Genomic DNA, 19,560 nt, shown 5'->3' on the forward strand with positions numbered 1-19,560 from the left:
GGTGCTAGGAACTGCCTTTCATTCTAAAGCCATCTTAGAACCAAAAGGCTTCTCAGCCACGCGTGGTAGCACACACCTATAATCTCAGCTGCTAGGGAGGCTGAGGCGGGAGAGTTGCTTGAACCTGAGAGGTGGAGACTGCAGTGAGCCGAGATCACCCACTGCCCTCCAGCCTGGGCCACAGAGTGAGATAACCCCGCCTCCCGCTCCCCCAACCACCAAAAAAAAAAAAAAAGGCTTCTCAAAGAGAAAGGCTTATATAGGTAAGATGTTCAAGTGCACAGGTCTGTGAGCAAGTTCATTTTCTAATTTGAATCTTATGTCCACGGAAGGCATTCTGGCCAATGAAGGTACAATCAACTCAGGATAATGACCTTGTCCACATGCTAAGGATGATGCCTGTAGTTTGGGTCAGCTGAGACACGAGCCGTACTCGGGAACGCAGAGTGGGGTAAAGACAGGAGCCCTCCCAGGGAGGTGGTTTCTTTTCTGGTATTTCCCATCCACGAGTTGGTTTTCTCCCACCCCCACCCCCACATTAGTGCTGGATTCCCAGGAAATCAGTAGCCCCTTCATGCATAAAGTTGCAGCCTTGAATCTTCAGAAAAATTTTTACATACTCTAAACCAGGGTTTCTAGCTCTTGGCAATAGATACATTTGGGGCCGATCATTCTCTTCATTCGCCTGGCCTGTGCATTCTAGGACGTTTAGCAACATCCCTGGCCTCTACCCACGGGATGCCAGTAGCACCTCCCACTCCCACTCATGATGATTGCAAATGTTTCCAGACATTGCCACACGTCCCCTGCTATAGCCATAGTGACGACCAGGGTGCGTTTAGTTTGTGTAAAGAAGGCTCCGACCCTGAAGCAGCTATGCGGTGCTTGCAGGTCACGTGGCTGTCTTCACATTTCCTCCAGTCCCATCCTTTTGGTCCTCACAAGTATTTTCAAGCCCATCATAGCATCAGATCCCCCTGTTGGGTGAAGTTGGGGGCCCACCTCTTCATGTCACCATTGTATTTATCCTTCATGTAAGCCGGGGCTCTTAGGCCCCCTAGAACAGTGTATGTGCACTGAGGAAGGGACTGGAAGGGGACCCTCATGACCAGAGTCCTTCTGAAGGTCTTGGGGATTTCTGACTGGTGGTGACAGGATGGCAGGGTGGCTTCCACAGTGAGATGCCTCCTCTACCTGGATGATAAAGGGTTTGGGAACTATGCCCTGCCTCCTAAGTCTGTGTGAATACACTGAGTCCCACTTTGCCCGAGGACCCTATGTTCTGTGGGTGGTGAATGCAGTAGTTTAGTGAGTTCTGGCTGCCATAATTGAGTAGCATTGACTGGGTGGCTTGTAAAGAAATGTCTTGCAGTTCTGGAGGCTGGAAGTCTGAGATGAGGCTGCCATCATGGTCAGGTTCTGGTGAGGGCCAGGCAGCTGACCGTCAGCTTCTTCCCGCATCCTCATATGGCAGAGAGAGGGCCAGAGCACTAACTAGACTCCCTTCTCTAAGGGCACTCATCCCATTCATGACCCAGTCATTTCCTGACCCAGTCACTTCCCAAGGGCTTTACCTCTTAAGGTCATCACCTTGGAGGTGTGAGATTTGACCTGGAATTAGGGGGATGGAGGGAGACAAACATTCAGTCCCTAAGAGTCCATTGTGCTCTGTTGGGAAATCATTTTATCAGTCAGAAGTAACTGGTGAACACTTGGGAGTCCATTTTGTACAAAGTGTTTTTTTTAAACAGTAGAGTATATCCACATTCATAATTAGTATGGGCTAGTATCTTGTTATCTAAAAGCTACAAAATTAGTGGCCCTGTGTTTTGATTGGACTAGTTTTTATAAATTAGTTGGCAGTGTTTGAGACTTCTCCTTGCTTTGGGGATAGGGAGGATAAACTGTCCCATAAAAATTGTTAGCCAGGGCCGGGCGCAGTGGCTCACGCCTGTAATCCCAGCACTTTGGGAGGCTGAGGCGGGCGGATCACAAGGTCAGGAGATTGAGACCATCCTGGCCAACATGGTAAAACCCCGTCTCTAACAAAAATACAAAAATTAGCTGGGTGCGGTAGCGTGCACCTGTAGTCCCAGCTACTCGGGAGACTGAGGCAGGAGAATCACTTTAACCCAGGAGGCGGAGCTCACGCCACTCACTGCACTCCAGCCTGGCAACAGGGTGAGACTGTCTCCAAAAAAAAAAAAAAAAAAATTATTAGCCAGGCGTGGTGTCTCTAGCCTGTACTCCCAGGACTCTGGGAGGCCTATGGGGGGGGCATCACTTGAGCTCAAGAGTTTGAGACCAGCCTGGACAGCCTGGCAAAACTGCCTGTCAGAATGCTAAAGTAGGAAAAGAGCTAAGAGCTTGGCAACTCTGCCCTCAACTTACTAGGCCCTATTTCTGTGTGTTCCTTAGATATCCGCCAGGCATCGTGGGGGTGGCTCCAGGAGGACTTCCTGCAGCCATGGAAGGGATCATCCCTGGAGGCATCCCAGTGACTCACAACCTCCCGACAGTGGCACATCCTTCCCAAGCGCCCTCTCCCAACCAGCCCACAAAACATGGGGACAATCGAGAGCACCCCAACGAGCAATAGCAGAGAATGCCAGAAGGTAATCATTCAGATACACTTGGGACCAAGAGACAGTGAAAAATAGATGAACTAAGAGAAAAAGAATCTGATGGTCTTTGTAACTGATTCTGGACATATGCATCATTGATGTTGCAGTGTTAAAACTACAAGAGCTAGAAAACTGAAGATGTCTGCTTACGGAAGCGCTGAAAGACTAGGATGTGATTTATTAACGACCAACTTCTGTTATTGTGTGTTAAGTTTTTCATCTGTGCATCAAATCACAAAGAATAAATAGAGCTTTTTTCTTTCTCAGTCCCTTGGGCACAGCAGGTCCTGAACACCCTGCTCTACAATGTTGCATCAAGAGTTCAAACAACAAAATAAAAAATATTAAGAGGAAATCCCCATCCTGTGACTTGAGTCCCTTAAGTCTACAGGGGCTGGAGACCTCTTTTTGCTAATAGGAAAATCACATAACTACAAAATGGGGAGAAAACTGTTTGCCTGTGGTAGACACCTGCACGCATAGGATTGAAGACAGTACAGGCTCCTGTACAGAAAAGCGTCTCTCACACCTGAACTGCATACTGAGCGGGCAAGTTGGTTGTAAGTTCAGTAAAACCCTCTGATGATGCAAAAAAAAAAAAAAAAAAAAAAAAAGTATTAAGTTTCACAAGCTGTTTGTACTCAAATATATTTTCTCAGTTTCAGATCCTCTGCTATTTTATTGAGTGGAAAGTCTTGAGCTGAAAGGGTTCAAGAAGAATAATGTTGCATTTCCTTATGTCTCAGGAAACACTTTTTATGGTAACTTGTCAGATTGTCTATGAACAAACCCACTTTTTTAGACATTGATAAAGTCTTCTTTTCTTCACGTGATATTTTATACAAGAACACTTCAGATGTATTAGATGTGACTGATTTTAACAAATCCTATTAGATTTGTATCAGCTAGTTCCATGTTCTGCTCATAGTCTTTTGTGAATCATTGCCTTTTTGTTTAAAAAGATGGCCTATTTTGAGCCTTTGTATAGGTACATTCCTGTTTTTGTGACAAAAGAAAAACTTTAAAATTGTCCCAAACAGAAAAATAATGGCTATCAGAAGTATGTTTTGTTTTAGTGTGAGTTACCGTTACTGTATTTGTTTATTGTAAAGGTGGACATTTAGCGTTCAGTGCAGTTTTCAATAAAAAGTAATTAAAATTTGTTAAGTTCTGAAATTCAAGTACATCTCACTAATGTAAAAGTTCTCTACTTGAGATGTTTAAGGCAACTGCATTGTCAATTAGCCAGTTTCCAACTCTTGTTACTACAGGGTTCTGCCTATTCCATAACCAGACTCAAGAACGCTGACAATTACCTCATGTGATACAAAGTTTAATTGAAAAATCAAAACCTCACACAAGTCCATCATTATCAAGTCATGCCATCCTTAAGATGTAAATGGTGGGTTAGAGCTAAGTCTTACATTCAAAAAAAAAAAAAAAAAAAAGCTCAACTTAAGAGTTCTGATTTTAATTTACCCCAAAGCAAAATGGCCTGGACCTGGTTCAAGGCAGGGAAGTGACCCTTGAAACTGTTTTGCCAATAACCTAACAAAATATTTACAAAGAAGTGTTGCAAAATAGTCCCATGAGTTAAGAACTTGAAGTTGATTTAATGGATCTTCTTTTTAAATAGAATTATAAACCTTTATACTAAGTGTCTGCTAAGTGTCAATTAAGTCCAACAATTCCAGGTATCAAACTCCCTCTGAGCTCTTCCTTATACTTCCCTTCCCATTAAAACAAAACAAAAAAAACTCATGGTGTCTTACAGCCTTTGGCTTGCCTGGCCTTGTCTGCTCACTCTAAGGTGGTGGCCCCATCCCAACTCTACCATAAAAGTGTCCATTAACACAAGCTCACATGGAGAGAGACGGCACTCATAGTTACTGACCTATCACCCCAGGAAACAAAAAGGTAGTTTAACATCTTTGTAACCACTCTCAAAGAGACTATGAAATATGCGTGGAAAGGAGGCCAAGCGCACACAGAGTATCTTACCTTCACATACGTGAAGAAGTCTGGGACACGAGGAACCTAAGAGTCAAAAACATAAGGCAGGTCTGAGTCCATGGCCCACCTGGGTTTTGTTTAATTAGATCTTGGTTGCCCAAACCAAACTTTATATACATGTATATGAATTTGACTCCAAGGAAGAACAGGTCAAAACAAAATGCCATGCTCTGTTTGCTCTATGCAAAGAACCATCAAGTCCACAGACCGAAGGTATGACTTACTATCCAGAGTCAATCATTTATCAGAGTCTGTCACCTAGCCATGTATAATCTTTGAAAAAGGACTATATTCTATCTTGGGACAATAATTATGGCTGTTTAATAGTTCAAGAGCATAATACAGCATTGATTTACCAAAAATTTTGGCCTTTAACAGCCAGTCTATGAAAACCATTTAGAGCCCCATTCCTGTCTGTAGCCTAGGAAATGGAACCATCTTTAATTCTTTCCCACAGGGAAGAATGCTGCACCTATCACACTATGTGGTCAGGGTCACTGATAATAAATAAATAAATAGAGCGCACAGAGGAAACAACACTCACCAAACCACGACACACAGTAGAAGCTAAGTACGGAGCATACACTCGCTGGACAACGCTGCTGCAATGCAGACTGCAATGGCTACATGCTTTTCCCCCTAACAATTCTCTTTGGCTTCTTCAATTGGGAGGGCAGATTTTGCTTAACAGGCAACTAGAACAGGATCTCTGCCCACTAAAAAATTATCCCTATACATAGAGAAAAGTTACTACAGATGCTAAGTAGTCAGAATGCTAACATTTTCTACAAACTCGATTAACTAATTATTGGCCAAAATGAAAGCAAACAATATAGCCCATTTTTAAGAACACATTCACCACTTGAAACAGCAGCATTTACATTATATCAAAGATTCATTTCTACGGAATCATACTACAAAAATCATTTTTTCCTGCAAGATTTAGCATGCAGCAAAAATGATCTTTTCATCCTGGGAACACTTTTTTACTGAGTTTTTGGGGGGCGGAACTAAAGACATGACAGTTTTGTGGGTATTTTTCTATTTTTAGTATCATTCTGGCAGCAAATTTGAGGTTGTACACATTTCATTATCAACTAAAAAACAAGCAAATACTTGAAGGTTTTCACAGCCTTTTCATCACAGGGAAGGGAAAAAAAAATACGTGTGTGTGTGTGTGTGTGTGTGTGTGTGTGTGTGTGTGTGTGATCCTTCCAAATTCCTGGCCACATCAATAGTCTAGAAAGTGCTTATCAGGACACCAAGTATTTCTGTGTTCCTGAGATAGGTCTGAAATTTTTACCCAGTATTGAATGTATACCTGAAGTGGTCAAATAATACTTCTTATAAAAAAATTTTTCTACCTACGATTATAATTTTAACTTTAAATAAGAATGGCCACAATTAACCAACATGCAAAAATTCTCAGACTAAACACTGAGAAATTCTTCATAGAATGCATTTACCACCTTATTGCATTTTTAAAATCTTTATTCTGTAGTGAATGGGTGTTCCCAATCTGCCTAAGCAAAGGCATGCCATGCCCTTCTAACAAGATTTGCTTAGAGCAGAGGTGATGAAAGGAAGAATCCGAAGGCCTATGGCATGGCAATTTGGGAGTAGTACACTGTGGATGGAGTCCAAGTGAGCAAACTGCACACAATTCATTTAGTGACAAGTGGGCTTGCTCCCTTTTCATCCAGGAAAAAAACTACTCAGACCACTGCCCAGAATCTGGAATAAGAACCCTCATTTTAAGGTATTCTTCCCAACAAATAAATATCTAAATATCGAAAGGGGGCATATCAGAAAACTTAAGACACAATAACCAAAACCAAAACCCTCTTCAAAACAAGTAAGCAATGTCTATATTTAGTTCACTCTAAAACATTCTTAGCTCTTCTTGCAGTTTGTTCCTAAAAGATTTGATTGGATTGGGCACAACAGGAACTAAATCATTAATAAAATAAAAGGTTATTTTTATGTTTTGGTGTAGATAATCTGTACAAAACGTTTCCAGATCTCTGAGACTTAGATGGATCTTTTAAGGTTAAAGTAGAATGTCAGGTTCTACTGAAATAATATCTTAAAGGAACAAAGAGCCATTTGCCATGTGCTTTTTCTAAGTGCCCATGCTGAAAAAATTTTCTCAATAATATGAAGATGCTGGTACAACTTTTCCTATTACACAATTTCTTACACAACCACATGCGTTACATTTATAGACAGATTTACAATTTGAAAGGAAAAAAAGTTCTGTCTTAATAAAATTAGGTTTTTTTACAAACTGTAGTCCAACTAAAGTTCTCTGTCCCATCACGCAGCAGAGGCATTATCTCCATTAGGTGTGTGTGGTCCAGGAAAACACTTCCCCGAGCAGATCCTGCCAGATTTGGTTCATTCCATGATGTTGACTGTGCTTGGAGCACCACACTAACTTTAGGGTCATTACAGATCTGATGCCTTGGTCTTCTGCTGTTCAATTTTTTTGTCATTCATCTTCATCATCCTCATCTTCCTCTCCATCGGACAGGGATGTACACGGCCGGATCTGTCGGTAGCGGTCAAGCCATTTTTCTACCATCTGAGTGACCAGGGGGTGATTTCGCCGCCGAGAGCTCTTCTGCATGGCGACCAGAACTCCCCCCTCTGTCACACAGCAGTCCAGCCACTCCCTGAGCAGTTTTTCTTGCTGTTCCTCATTACCTAGCTTTTGGAGGAATATGAAGACAAAGGGAAAAATCATACAACAGATCAGAGACTTGGTAGGAATGTGACATGGAAACTGACAGCTGGTATGCTAACTCATGAAAAGGCCAAAGCAATCAACTTTTCACATGGTTTTGATCTCTTGGAAGTTTTGTGTTTAAAGTCCAGTTTGCTCTGGTTAAATTTAAAAAGACATCAATGGCAAATTTTTCAGAAAAAAACTAAAGAGAAAAGCACACTAGAGGGTAATCTGTAAGATAAAGTAACAAAAAACAAATGTCCTAATAAACTGATCCTGGCAAGCCACAGCTTCAAACACATGACAAGGTAAGTTTACTTAGTCAATTATGTACAAGCTGAAATTATACAAGTTACGGTCTATGAATTTTTCTTCATGTTGTGATTATAAACGTTTTATGATAATTACTAGTATATTGAATAAAAGACCAATACTTTTCTAAGAACACTGGCTTTCTGAAAGAGCGCTGTTTTTGTACCTTCTCACCACCTCCCGTCTGATCTATACTACCCTTTCACTCCCCTTCATCTACAATACCTGGTATTCCTGCTCCTGCCACTGCACCAGAGCCCCAAATGTTCCTCTTCTCGGTAAACTAGCCATTGGCTTACCACACTATCCAGAGTAAAACCCAAAGCTTTAAAAAGCCTTCAGTGAACTCCACCCCATCCCTATCCTCTCTGACCTCCCTCCCTCCCTCCCTCCCTCCCTCCACTGCCGCCTACCCTCTTTCCCTGTTGCTTACTCCTCTTAAACCACACTGGCCCTGCAATTCTTGGAACTCTGCTTTCAGATAAAAACTCGCTTCATTCCCTAAATGCCGTATTTAAATCACAAACCTCATCTTTACTTTTTAAAACCCATCACCACCTTAAGTTCCTTGATGTGTCCCCCATACAGCAGTTTTGAAAAGGTAAATTTCAAAGTATAACTGGTATCTTCAGCAATTACTACAATCACATTCAGAAATTAAGTGACAGTGCAGATAAAACCACACCTGAAAGGCACCTCAGGCTCTTTCTGGTACAAGGTCACTACTAGAAATAGTTCATGGGAGAAAGACACTGCTTACCTCCTGAGCAGAAAGGAAGTGCACGTGGAGTAGCTTCCTCTCACTGTCAACCAGAGGCAAAAATGTGATGGTGACATCATCATCAGTATTCAGATTAGCACCAGCACCTCGGTTGCCATAGCCATCATTTTCCATGGCAACCAAAGCAGAGAAGTGGCCCCTTGTATACCCCAGAGCAATCGGACTTTTCCAACAAAAACTCTGTTCCCACAACAAAGGCAGATAAACACCTGGAAAGAGAGGGAAGAAAATCCCAACAGTTACAGGAAGAAAGAGCCACTCCCTCACTGCCCTTGTTCACATTCCCCTGTCCACTGCTCCTTTCTGACATCTGAGCCATTCTGTTCAAAGAAACTTGTAAAATGCTCCTGAATAATGGCTTACCTTGAAACCGAGTATATCCTAAAGTTTCTCCCCGGAAACTCTTGTAATATTTTACTCCATAAACTATAATTGGTCGTCTAAGAATATGTGCCAGTACAAAAATGTGCGTCTGCTCCAAGCTTGCTCCAGGCTGTACAAAACAAAACAAAAACTTAAAACATTTTATTACCACTCCTGGAAAACTGATGTGTAAAAAATAATACTACCTCCCCTTTAGTATACTATCACAGTTGGTTTTTAAGAAAGAAAAAATTGTCAAAGCAGCATTTGATTCCTCAAATAATAAATCCAATAAAACTGTAAAAGAAATCTACAAAGGCTACATGCAAATATCATTTACCATCCAAACTCACAAATTATATAGATGTACATACATATTTTGAAATATCCCTTGCTACCCAACCTCACCACTAACTCTCCAACCTCAGGAACCAGAAATTCAGATAGCTAAGGATGCTTTATTATCACATTCTGGTTAAGTTACTGTGAAAGCACTACCTACAACAAAGTCCTCCTGAAATAAAAAAGTGAGCCTGTTTCATGCAAATGTAAATGGCAGTGTCACCTAACTCGTGACTACTAATATTAAATGGGTCCATCATCAAGCTACAATGCATGGTGTGAGATAATGTGTCTCATGTAAATCAACCACTATGAATCCTGCCCAAATTACCCAAAGATGGGTACCTCCTTCTCTAAGTTCAAATGAACCATGGTGCTTTATGGAAAAAAAAGGAGTGGTTGTATATATATTTGTACTTTACAGTTTGGTATACTGAAGTGCTTCATAAAATAAAGCATGAAACCAAGAGTCTAAGGGACAACCCTATACAGTTCCATGTTACAAGAAGCCTTCATTAATAAAAAGGGGTTAGCAAACTTGGAAAAATTCATTCCCACATTAATCAGAAATCATTCCTATTGATGGTAATTAGTTCAGAGTAAGCTAAACTACCCTTTCCCTTTGCCTACATGACACAGGTATTGCCTCACCACAGGGAGCATTATAAAGATTGACAACTGGATCCTCAGGGCCTGAGAGATCAGCAACAGCAATGCAAGTACCTACCAGTTCAGTAATCTTGAGTAAGTGTCCCCAGAGACAGAACAGAGCTCACCTGGATAGGTACCATAGGCATTCAAGCCTATGCTGCAGGAATGGAGAGCCATCCCAAGACTATCTAGTGTATGTAACCGTCACAGCACAGCTTTCACTTTTTGATGTTTTTTAATCATTCAATATAACAACACATATTACTCTCTCCCCTGTTCTGCAGTGAGGACTTGCTATGGTCATCTATACTTACTATGCTATTTATTTGATATATAGCAGTCATCACTAGAACCCAAGTCGACTGATATCAAGTCAAGCATTCTTTTCTTTGACCACACTGCCCCCAAAATGGTTTGCTCAAATCAATCAATTTAGACTACATGCTCACTTTTCTCATAGAAGCAACGAGACTTGAAGCATCCTCACCTGACTAGCAAGAGAGAGTATAAATGCCCAGTCTTCTTGCCACTGTTCTTCTCTCAAGGAAAAATGTAAACCAAAGCTCTGAGAATACCATGATTCCCAATCTTTCCAGCGTGTGTAAAACCTGAAAAAGCAGGATAGTAAAAAAAATAAGCCTTCTATAAATAAAACATTTACAGTTCTGATCATTTTTCTTTAACACAGTCTTTAAGCAGTTTGTGAAACAATAATTTTATTTTGCCTGGTTGGTAATGTATTTTTCAAATGAAAAATGCCTCCCTCTTCCGCTAGCGGATACCTTGTAACATCCTTTAACATCTTTAGCCAGAATTTGATTTACCAACAACCAAATTTTCAAACTTCAAACGTTAATTATGAGACTGGTTATTTTCGACTGTCTACAATTAGTTTACCAAAAAAAAAAAAAAAAAAAAAAAAGTCATCTGAAATGTTGGATACAAAGACACTACATTTCTCTATCAATGTATAGTACACCACCTACTTGATCACTTGTATAAACAACAGATGGGAAATATTCCGTGTGTTCATAGTATCAAGATCATCTCCCTGAGATTTCTTTCCATAAATAATTTCTCTCTGATGATCACCTAATAATTCAAAAGCAACCAAAAAGAAACCCACTGCAATGACAGAAAACATTCCTTCTTTATGCTTAACACTGAATTACTGAAAACAACATCGATTCTTTGTCTATCAGATATAAAAATTCAGAAATAATTATGTTCAAAATTATGGTTCACTGTCTTATAAAACAAGCCAACTAAGACCTCTAAAATGAAGACAGACATTTAATCTGTTTATAACATCACATTTATCTTCCATACATCTGAATTCTAGGTAAAAGAAACCAAAGACAATTCTGTTCCTATTGTTAAAAAGTTTCAGCATATTAAAGTTAAACGTGAACAGGTGTGGTAGCTCACACCTGTAATTCTAGCACTTTGGGAAGCTGAAGGAGGAGGATTGCCTGAGGTCCAGAATTCAAAACAACCTGGCCAACATGGTGAGACCCCATCTATTCTTTTAAAAAAAAAAAAAAAAAGTTAAATGGGTTGGTGTCACAAGTAGCTTTACAGTAATTTAATGAAGGGCTTCTTAGAAAGTAAATTAATGTATTTTCTAAAGAAATTAAAACATAATGTTCCAGAGTAAAAACTCAGTTTAAAACATTTTTCCTACTCCAGGTAACTGAGGATGTTTAATTATAATTCCAAATGTTTTAAAATTAAAATATATATATTCTTCTTTTATAACAGCTAAGATACACAGGAATGTGTCTGAAAATTTTGGCAACAGTGATAAAATACAATGTTTTGAAAAGTTCAAGGAGAAATATCAAACACAAATTGTTAATACTGAAAGTTGCAGGCAGTTAGAAATTTCTTGGTTAATGCCTAAAATCACTTTGTAAGTAAGACAGCTAAGTCAGCCAGAAATTCAATGGTGATTGCATTCAAAACTCTACAAAGACCACTGAAGAAGGGAGTTCAATAAAATATACTTTAAAACTAAACATGTTAAAATGTTCATCCTCACCACCCCAAGACCTAAACTCTGAAACTACCAGGGTCTCCATAAGAACAGACAAGCAAACCAAATCCAGCAGTGTGTGACCGGATGGTACAGGAATACCAGTTTGGGTTACATTCAAAACTCAATTCCATGTTCATGGATTGGAAGGCTCAATACTGTTAAGCTGGCAATACCACCATCACCCCAATTCATCTACAAATTAAATGCAATCCCAGTCATAATCCCAGCTGTCTTTTTCACAAAAATTGATAAGCTGGATCCTAAAATTTATATGGAAATCCAAAGGACTCAAAATGGTCAAAACAATGTTGAAAAAGAAATACAAAGTCAGATGACTTACACTCCTGATTTCAAAATTTATTACAATGATATGAACATCCAGACAGTCTGGTACTGACATGAGGATAGCCCAATGGAAAAATAGATCAATAGAACAATATTAAGAGTCCAGAAAAAAACCCTTACTTGTATGGTCAACTAATTTCCGACAAAATCGCCAAGGCAATAGAATGTAGAAAGGGTTTTTTCAATTAAAGGTACTGAAACAACTGGGTATCCACATGCAAAGAGGTGAATTTAGGACACCTCACACTTTCAACAAAAATGACCTCAAAATGTAAAACAAAAATGACCTAAACGTAAAAGTTAAAACTATAAAATTCTTATATGAAACCACAGGAGTAAATCTTTGTGACCTTGGGCTAGACAAAAATCTCTTCAGATACAACAGTAAAAGCATGAGCAATAACAGAAAAACATTGATAAATTGAACTTGATCAAATTAAAGACTCCTGATTTCAAAAGACACTGCTAATGAAGTGAAAAGACAAGCCACAGAATAGAGAAAAATATCTGCAAAGCAGATATCCAATGAGGGACCTGATACAAACAACACCTGCAAATCAATATTAAGACAACCCATTTAAAAATGAGCAAAAGACGTGGAAAGATACTAAACCAAAGAAGATACATGAATGAGCAGTAAGCACATGAAAAGATGCTCAATATCATCACTTAAATAGGGAAATGCAAATCAAAACCACAATCAGCCCACGTGCCTGCAATCCCAGTTAACTGGGAGGCTGAGGCTAGAAGATCACCTGAGCCCAGGAGTTTAAGACCTAGAACATTTCTCGTTGCCATCAGCAATGTATGAAGATTCCAATTTCCTCAAATTCTCAACAACACTGTTGTTGCCTGTCTTTTTGGTTATGGCCATTTCTGTGCACGTGAGGTAGTATATCTCATTGTGTTTTTGTTTTCAGACAGGGTCTCATTATGTTGCCCAGGCTGCTCTTGAACTCCTGAGTTCAAGTAATCCTCTAGCCTCAGCTTCCCAAAGTGCTGGTATACGCCTGAGCCATCAGGCCCGGCCGACAATTCTTCGTAATAACAAAAACAGTCACTTTGGGAGGCCAAGGTGGGAGTCTGAGACAAGCCTGGGCAACATAGCGAAACCCTGTCTCTACAAAAAATACCAAAAAAAAAAAAAAAAAATTAGCTGGGCATGGTGGTATGTGCCTGTAGTCCCAGTTACTTGGGAGGCTGAGGTGGGAGAATTGCTTGAGCCACGAGGTGTAGGTTGCAATGAGCCAAGATCATACCACTGCACTCCAGTCCAGGCAACACAGCAAGACCCTGTCTCCAAAAAGAAAAAAGGAATAATTCTGAAAGACTGATACTAAATTTTTTTCCCCCAATTTACATTAAATGCCTCCACCTGCCCCTTGGGAAATTGGGTTGGCATGTCAATAAAAAGCAAGTACAACATATTCAGACTTGAGAACCTGAGTCAGCTAGAATCAGCGGTATCCAAGAGAACAGCACAGCTAGCTACAAACACAAATAGCCTATCTTGAAGTGATGGGTGGAGGGGTTCAAATAAAAGAAAATTGCTTTCTCAGTTCTTAATATGTATCTTATATAAGAAAACATCTCATTCCAGCTGATTCCAATTAAGTGCAAACGGCACCTCAGCAAAGAGCATCTTAAAAAGGAGACTACACAAGCTATATGCTGGCTCCTCCCCTCCTGGCCTAGAAAACCCATGCCTACTCACTCTCACTCTACTCTCTACTGGCCACATGACAAGCCCAGTGGACAAACCTCATGCAACTCAACACAAGAACTCTGTAAGGGTTATTCCATAGTATATTTGACCTCTCGAATCCATGGCAACAACACTTACTATCTAACCACTAGATAATTTTCATCCCAACCCACCCCAGTACTGTAAGGATGCCTGTGTGATCACTGTAATCAACGCAGCTTCCTGTGCCCGAACTGTAAACCATCGGACAAAGCCCCCAGTGGCAGGGACTGGAGGAGGTGATGCCAAACCATGCTGTTCTGGGACACCTGTCCATATGCCAGCCCTAGGTGCTCACTCCTGAAGCATCCTTTAAGAGTCAGGACTATGGACTAAAAGATCTGCTGCAACAACTCTTGCCAGTGGCTGTAAACAAACAGCCTAGTTCCTTCTCACCCTAGTACCCACTCCCTAATAGAATAGGGAGATTCTATTTCTCCCCCTGACCATCTTTTTTTTTTTTTCTTTTTTTTTTTCTTTTTTTTCTTAGCAGGATCTCACTCTGTCACCTAGGCTGGAGTGCAGTGGCATGATCTTGGCTCAGCACAGCCTCAACCTTCCAGGCTCAAATGACTCTTCCACCTCAGCCTCCTAGGTAGCTGGAGCTACAGGCACACACTACCACGCCTGGCTAAATTTTGTATTTTTTGGTAGAGACAGGGTTTCGCTCGCTATGTTGCCAAGGCTTGTCTTGAACTACTAGGCTCAAGAGATCTGCCCACAATCTCCCTAACTCTATGCTAGACTTCCGGGACCTCAACTGACTCACAACCATCTGAGAATTCCAGTCCCGATACAAACATTAGTGACAACTCAGACTCACAAGATCACCCATAGCCAGCTCTGAGGAACAGGTGGGAATAAACCCCAAAGCAATTCTTACTCACCACAAATGTCTTTGTTAAAAAAAAAAACAAAAAAAAGTCCAGGTGCAGTAGCTCATGCCTGTAATCTCAGCACTTTGGAAGGCTAAGGCAGAAGAAACGCTTGAGTCCAGGGATTCAAGACCAGCATGGGCAATATAGTGAGAACCTCATCTCTACAGAAAAATTTTAAAACTAGCCACATGTGGTGGCACACTCCTATAGTCCCAGCTACTCACAGGAGACTGAGGTGGGAGGATCACCTGAGCCCAAGGAAGCGAAGGATGCAGTGAGCCAAGATCGTAACCCTGCACTCCAGCCTGGGTGACAGAGCAAGACCCTTTCTCAAAAAACAAAACAACAAAAAAAACACTCACCACTAAAAAAAAGACACCACTTCTAAAATCCACAATGTACTTTTGGCCTTTCAACAGATCAGGAAATTACCACCAAAGAAAAGGCCAGGCGTGGTGGCTCACACCTGTAATCCTAGCACTTTGGGAGGTCAAGGCAGGCGGACTGCCTGAGCTCAGGAGTTCGAGACCAGCCTGGGCAACATGGTGAAACCCCACCTCTACTAAAAATACAAAAAATTAGCTGGGTATGGTGGCGCTGCCTGTAATCCCAGCTACTCAGGAGGCTGAGGCATGAGAATTGCTCGAACCCAGGAGGCGGAGGTTGCAGTGAGCTGAGATCATGCCACTGCACTCCAGCCTGGGAGACAGAGTAAGACTCTGTCTTAAAAAAAAAAAAAAAGGAAATTACCACCAAAGATTACTGGCCGCCTTTTTAGAGGTGACCTGCAAAGTGGTAGATTTACCACAGTTCAAACCTGGCTTACAGGGCAGAGTCACATTAACCAAAACTACAAGGCAGACCTGTGAAACCACAATGCCAAGAACCCACTCTCTTAGAAACCAAACCAGGCTCATCCTCTTGACACAGACAGGCCCACAGCAGTGGTCAAGAAAATCAGGAGCAGGAAGCTGCTTGGTGACCATGGGATCTGATCAAGAGGGCCAGACAGGCAGAGCACTGACCAGCATCAGGCTTACCTAGCCCGATAAACCCACTTCATACTACCATACAGCCATCTCCACTAAGAGGCACAAAAACGCTCTCTCTCCAGGACAATTACTAATTGACTAAAACTACCTGAGTGATACATTCATTCTTTAGCTTTCATATACATCCAGTCAGGTCATCCAGGAAGCTATTTTATTTCTCTAATGTGCCCACAAATTGTTACTCTATTACGTTATGCTTTCCCCCACACCCCCAAGACAGTCTCACTCTTGTCACCCAGGCTAGAGTGCTGTGACGAGATCTTGGCTTGCTGCAACCTCCTCTTCCTCCTGGATTTAAGCAATTCTCGTGCCTCAGCTTCCCGAATAGCTGGGATTACAGGCATGCACCACCACACCTGGCTAATTTTTGTATTTTTAGTAGACAGGATTTCAACAAGTTGGACGGGCTGCTCTTGAACCTGCCTGCCTCAGCCTCCCAAAGCAATGGGATTGCAGGCATGAGCCACACCCCCCAGCCATACTGCATTATGCTTTGATCTACAATTTAGCTCTCAAGAAAGTAACTTATAGGCCAGACACGGTGGCTCATGCCTGTAATAACTAAATGAGATAATGTTCAAAGAACCAAGAAAATAACACATAAGTCAAATAAATGTAAAGATCTGAACTATTCATTCACAAAAACAATTATTTTTCCAGTGACTGCATGCTGTTAAAATACATATATATAAAGACCACTTTGAGACAATTGGAGAAATGTGATTATGAACTGTTAGATAACAGAATCAATGTTGAATTAGATGTAGGAATGGGGATGTGGGTGAGTAGGAGAATATTCTTGTTCTGGAAAGATGTATGTTAATATTTTGAAGGGTAAAGCATCATGATGTCTACAACGAATTGACCCAAGAGTCTTTCTGTATGCAGACATGGAGCAGGTGTGACAAAATGTTAACAACTGCTCAGCTGAATGAAAATACCAGGATCTGTTGCACTGAATTTTTAAAAAATTATTCCATGGGTTTGAAAATTTGCAAAATAAAGAATGTGATCTTAAGACTCCCTTAGGAAGGAAAAAAAACTTGTAACACAATGTCAAGATAACCTCTTAGGTGAACACAAATATTAAATAAGGTTGGGTGCGGCAGCGCAGGTCTGTCATCCCAGCACTTTGGGAGCCTCAGGCAGGTGGATCGCTTGAGATCAAGATTATCAAAGCCACCCTGGGAAATATGGCAAAACCCCATCTCTACCAAAAATACATAAAACAGCCGGGCATGGTGATGAGCACCTGTAGTTCTAGCTACTCAGGAGGCTGAGGTGGAAGGATGGCTTGAGCCCAGGAGGTGAAGGATGCAGTGAGCCGAGACTGCACCACTGCACTCCAGCCCAGCAACTGAGCCAGACCCTGCTTCCATCGATGGATTGATCAATCAATCAATCCCTAAAAAGATGAGCAAAGGCCTTATCAATATTTAAGGCTACTATATAACTTGAAATGTTGCATTTGAAATGTTCAAATATACTGCTTCTGTTTTATAGAAACAATAAATGCTTGCATTTTAAAGCTTCAAATGTTTCCATTTTAAAATTTAGCAAAAAAAAGTATAAAAACCATTTATTCTTGCTTTTATCTCGTTTCTTGGGGGAAAAACAAAAACAAAAACCATGGACATGTTCAAAGTATTTTAATGTCCAAAATGAACTGTTTTTTCCTCTAGTTTCCATAGAAAATATAACTGACATAAAAAGTATTCCGCCACTACAAGGAAATGATCCAGCAAATGCACTCCTGGGTTGAAACGGGGCAGAATGCCAGCTCACCAATGTGAACAGTCATGCAGGCTGTCATGCAGGGCTTTCCGAAGCACCGAGTCCTTGTCATAGATGCCCCAGGTAGCTTGTAGTACTGAATCAAGTAGGCAGTCTCCTGCAGTCCGGTTCCAAAGTGCATATAATCGACTGTCCAAACGTGTAGCCAATTCCAAGGACCAGTTAATAATTGGAGATTCTTCTTCTAATTCTGTACGATGGATTTAAATACATGTTCATTTCCATACCTATGTCATTAGAGAATATTCATGGGGAAAAAGAACCTATTTTCTAGATATAAAATGGTTTATATGTAATTTACCAATGAACACCTAAATAAAATTGACCAATTGAAATATAAACTTCTGAGTACTTGAAACATCTTCTGTCTCTAGAATAATTTAATCAACTTTTAAATTCTTTAGTTTTATTTTCTAAAAAGTGTTTAATATAGAAATATACACATTCTGGAACAGGAAGCAGAGAACCAAGGTTTTAAAATTGTTCTATCTTTATTTGTTCACTCTATGACAGTGAACCATACAATGTAACACTGAACTTCAGGACTTTACATCTTTAATTTAAAACAAAAATAAAGCAAGTTGACTATACACCAAACTACACCATGCTTTACTAAACAAAACTTACTTGATCAGATGAAAGGTAAATTATACTCATTAATTCCATGCTTACCTTTTTGAACATCTCTATCAAGCACCTCATCAAATAATTTTTCTTGGACAGTTGGGGGCAAATCTTCAATATCTACAAAGAAAAAACAAACTTAAAAGATCTTTTGTTTCATAACTTATACTTCACTTATACTTAATTACACTTATTAATTATCTACTAGTAACTTTCTCTAAAATAACTCCCTTTCCGTTAAAGGTTATCAGATAGCTTTTTCTTAATATACAAGTATAACATGTGTGAGGTAAAATATTTCTTTTCTGGGCCAGGTGCAGTGGCTCACGCCTATAATTCCAGCACTTTGGGAGGCTGAGGCCAGCAGACTGCTTGAACTCAGGATTCTGAGCCCAGCCTGGGCAACATGGCAAAACCCCGTCTCTATACAAAATATATACAAAAATTAATCAGACGAGGCAGTAGACACCTGTAGTCCCAGCTACTCAGGAGTCTATGGTGAGAGAACTGTTTGAGCCTGGGGAGGCCAAGGCTGCAATGAGCCGTGATGTTGCCACCGCACTCCAGCCTGGACAACAGAGTGAGACCCTGTCTCAAAAAATAAAAATAAAAAATAAATTTTACAAAATCTAATCATTCTGGGGTAAGCTTAAATACACAGAATGAGTGCATTTCAAATGAAACTTCCTCCAATTTCAGAAAACTTAATTACTATCTCCTCCAATTTGTAAACGTTCCTATTTGTCTGAATATAAAAATTAAAAACACTCAGATCTAGCCCAAGTAAACACTCCATCTCTACAAAACAATAAAAAATTAGCCAGGGGTGGGTGGCATGAGCAAGTAAACACTCCACCTCTACAAAACAATAAAAAATTAGCCAGGGGTGGGTGGCATGAGCCTACAGTCCTAGCTGCTCAGGAGGCCAAGGCAGGAGGATCACTTGAGCCCAGAAGTTGAAGGCTGCAGTGAGCTATGATCATGCCACTGCACTCTAGCTTAGGCAATAGAGCAAGACCCCGTTTCAATTTAAAAACAACAAAAAACAAAACAAAACAAAAAAACAGCAACAAAACAAAGAGATCTCAGATTAAAGATTTTAGAAACTTTTGGTGTTTATTGTATTTATTCAATGCCAACTGACAAAAAACACTCTGGAGGACATTTTCAACTGTCAATGAATTGAAAAATGAAAAGTTGCTTCACAAACATAGTAGAAATATATAAAATGAGTAAAAAAGGAATGACACATTCAAGAGAATGCCATGTGT

General features: G+C 40.4%; 2 protein-coding genes across 9 annotated transcripts in view; one reads left to right on the plus strand and one right to left on the minus strand.

The window, feature by feature from the left end:
• The window catches only part of CTBP2 (C-terminal binding protein 2), a 171,379-nt gene extending 167,307 nt beyond the window's left edge, over positions 1-4,072 (plus strand). For 5 of the 6 annotated variants that reach the window (XM_009215593.3, XM_017944418.3, XM_009215591.4 and 2 more), the window contains one exon: positions 2,419-4,072. In XM_009215593.3, the coding sequence (XP_009213857.1) occupies positions 2,419-2,599 (181 nt within the window). In that variant the 3' untranslated portion in view covers positions 2,600-4,072. The remainder of the gene's footprint in view (positions 1-2,418) is intronic. The other variant, XM_003904385.5, reaches the window with a different exon arrangement.
• Positions 4,073-5,513: 1,441 nt separating this feature from the next.
• ZRANB1 (zinc finger RANBP2-type containing 1) overlaps positions 5,514-19,560 on the minus strand; it is a 70,689-nt gene continuing 56,642 nt past the window's right edge. For 2 of the 3 annotated variants that reach the window (XM_021943830.2, XM_021943829.2), the window contains 6 exons: positions 18,338-18,409; positions 17,657-17,855; positions 10,302-10,422; positions 8,822-8,951; positions 8,438-8,667; positions 5,514-7,347 (listed from right to left, as the gene is read on the minus strand). In XM_021943830.2, the coding sequence (XP_021799522.1) occupies positions 7,129-7,347; positions 8,438-8,667; positions 8,822-8,951; positions 10,302-10,422; positions 17,657-17,855; positions 18,338-18,409 (971 nt within the window). In that variant the 3' untranslated portion in view covers positions 5,514-7,128. The remainder of the gene's footprint in view (positions 7,348-8,437; positions 8,668-8,821; positions 8,952-10,301; positions 10,423-17,656; positions 17,856-18,337; positions 18,410-19,560) is intronic. The other variant, XM_031652001.1, reaches the window with a different exon arrangement.

This window comes from Papio anubis, chromosome 11 (genome assembly GCF_008728515.1).
Source record: "Papio anubis isolate 15944 chromosome 11, Panubis1.0, whole genome shotgun sequence".
Taxonomy (NCBI): domain Eukaryota; kingdom Metazoa; phylum Chordata; class Mammalia; order Primates; family Cercopithecidae; genus Papio; species Papio anubis.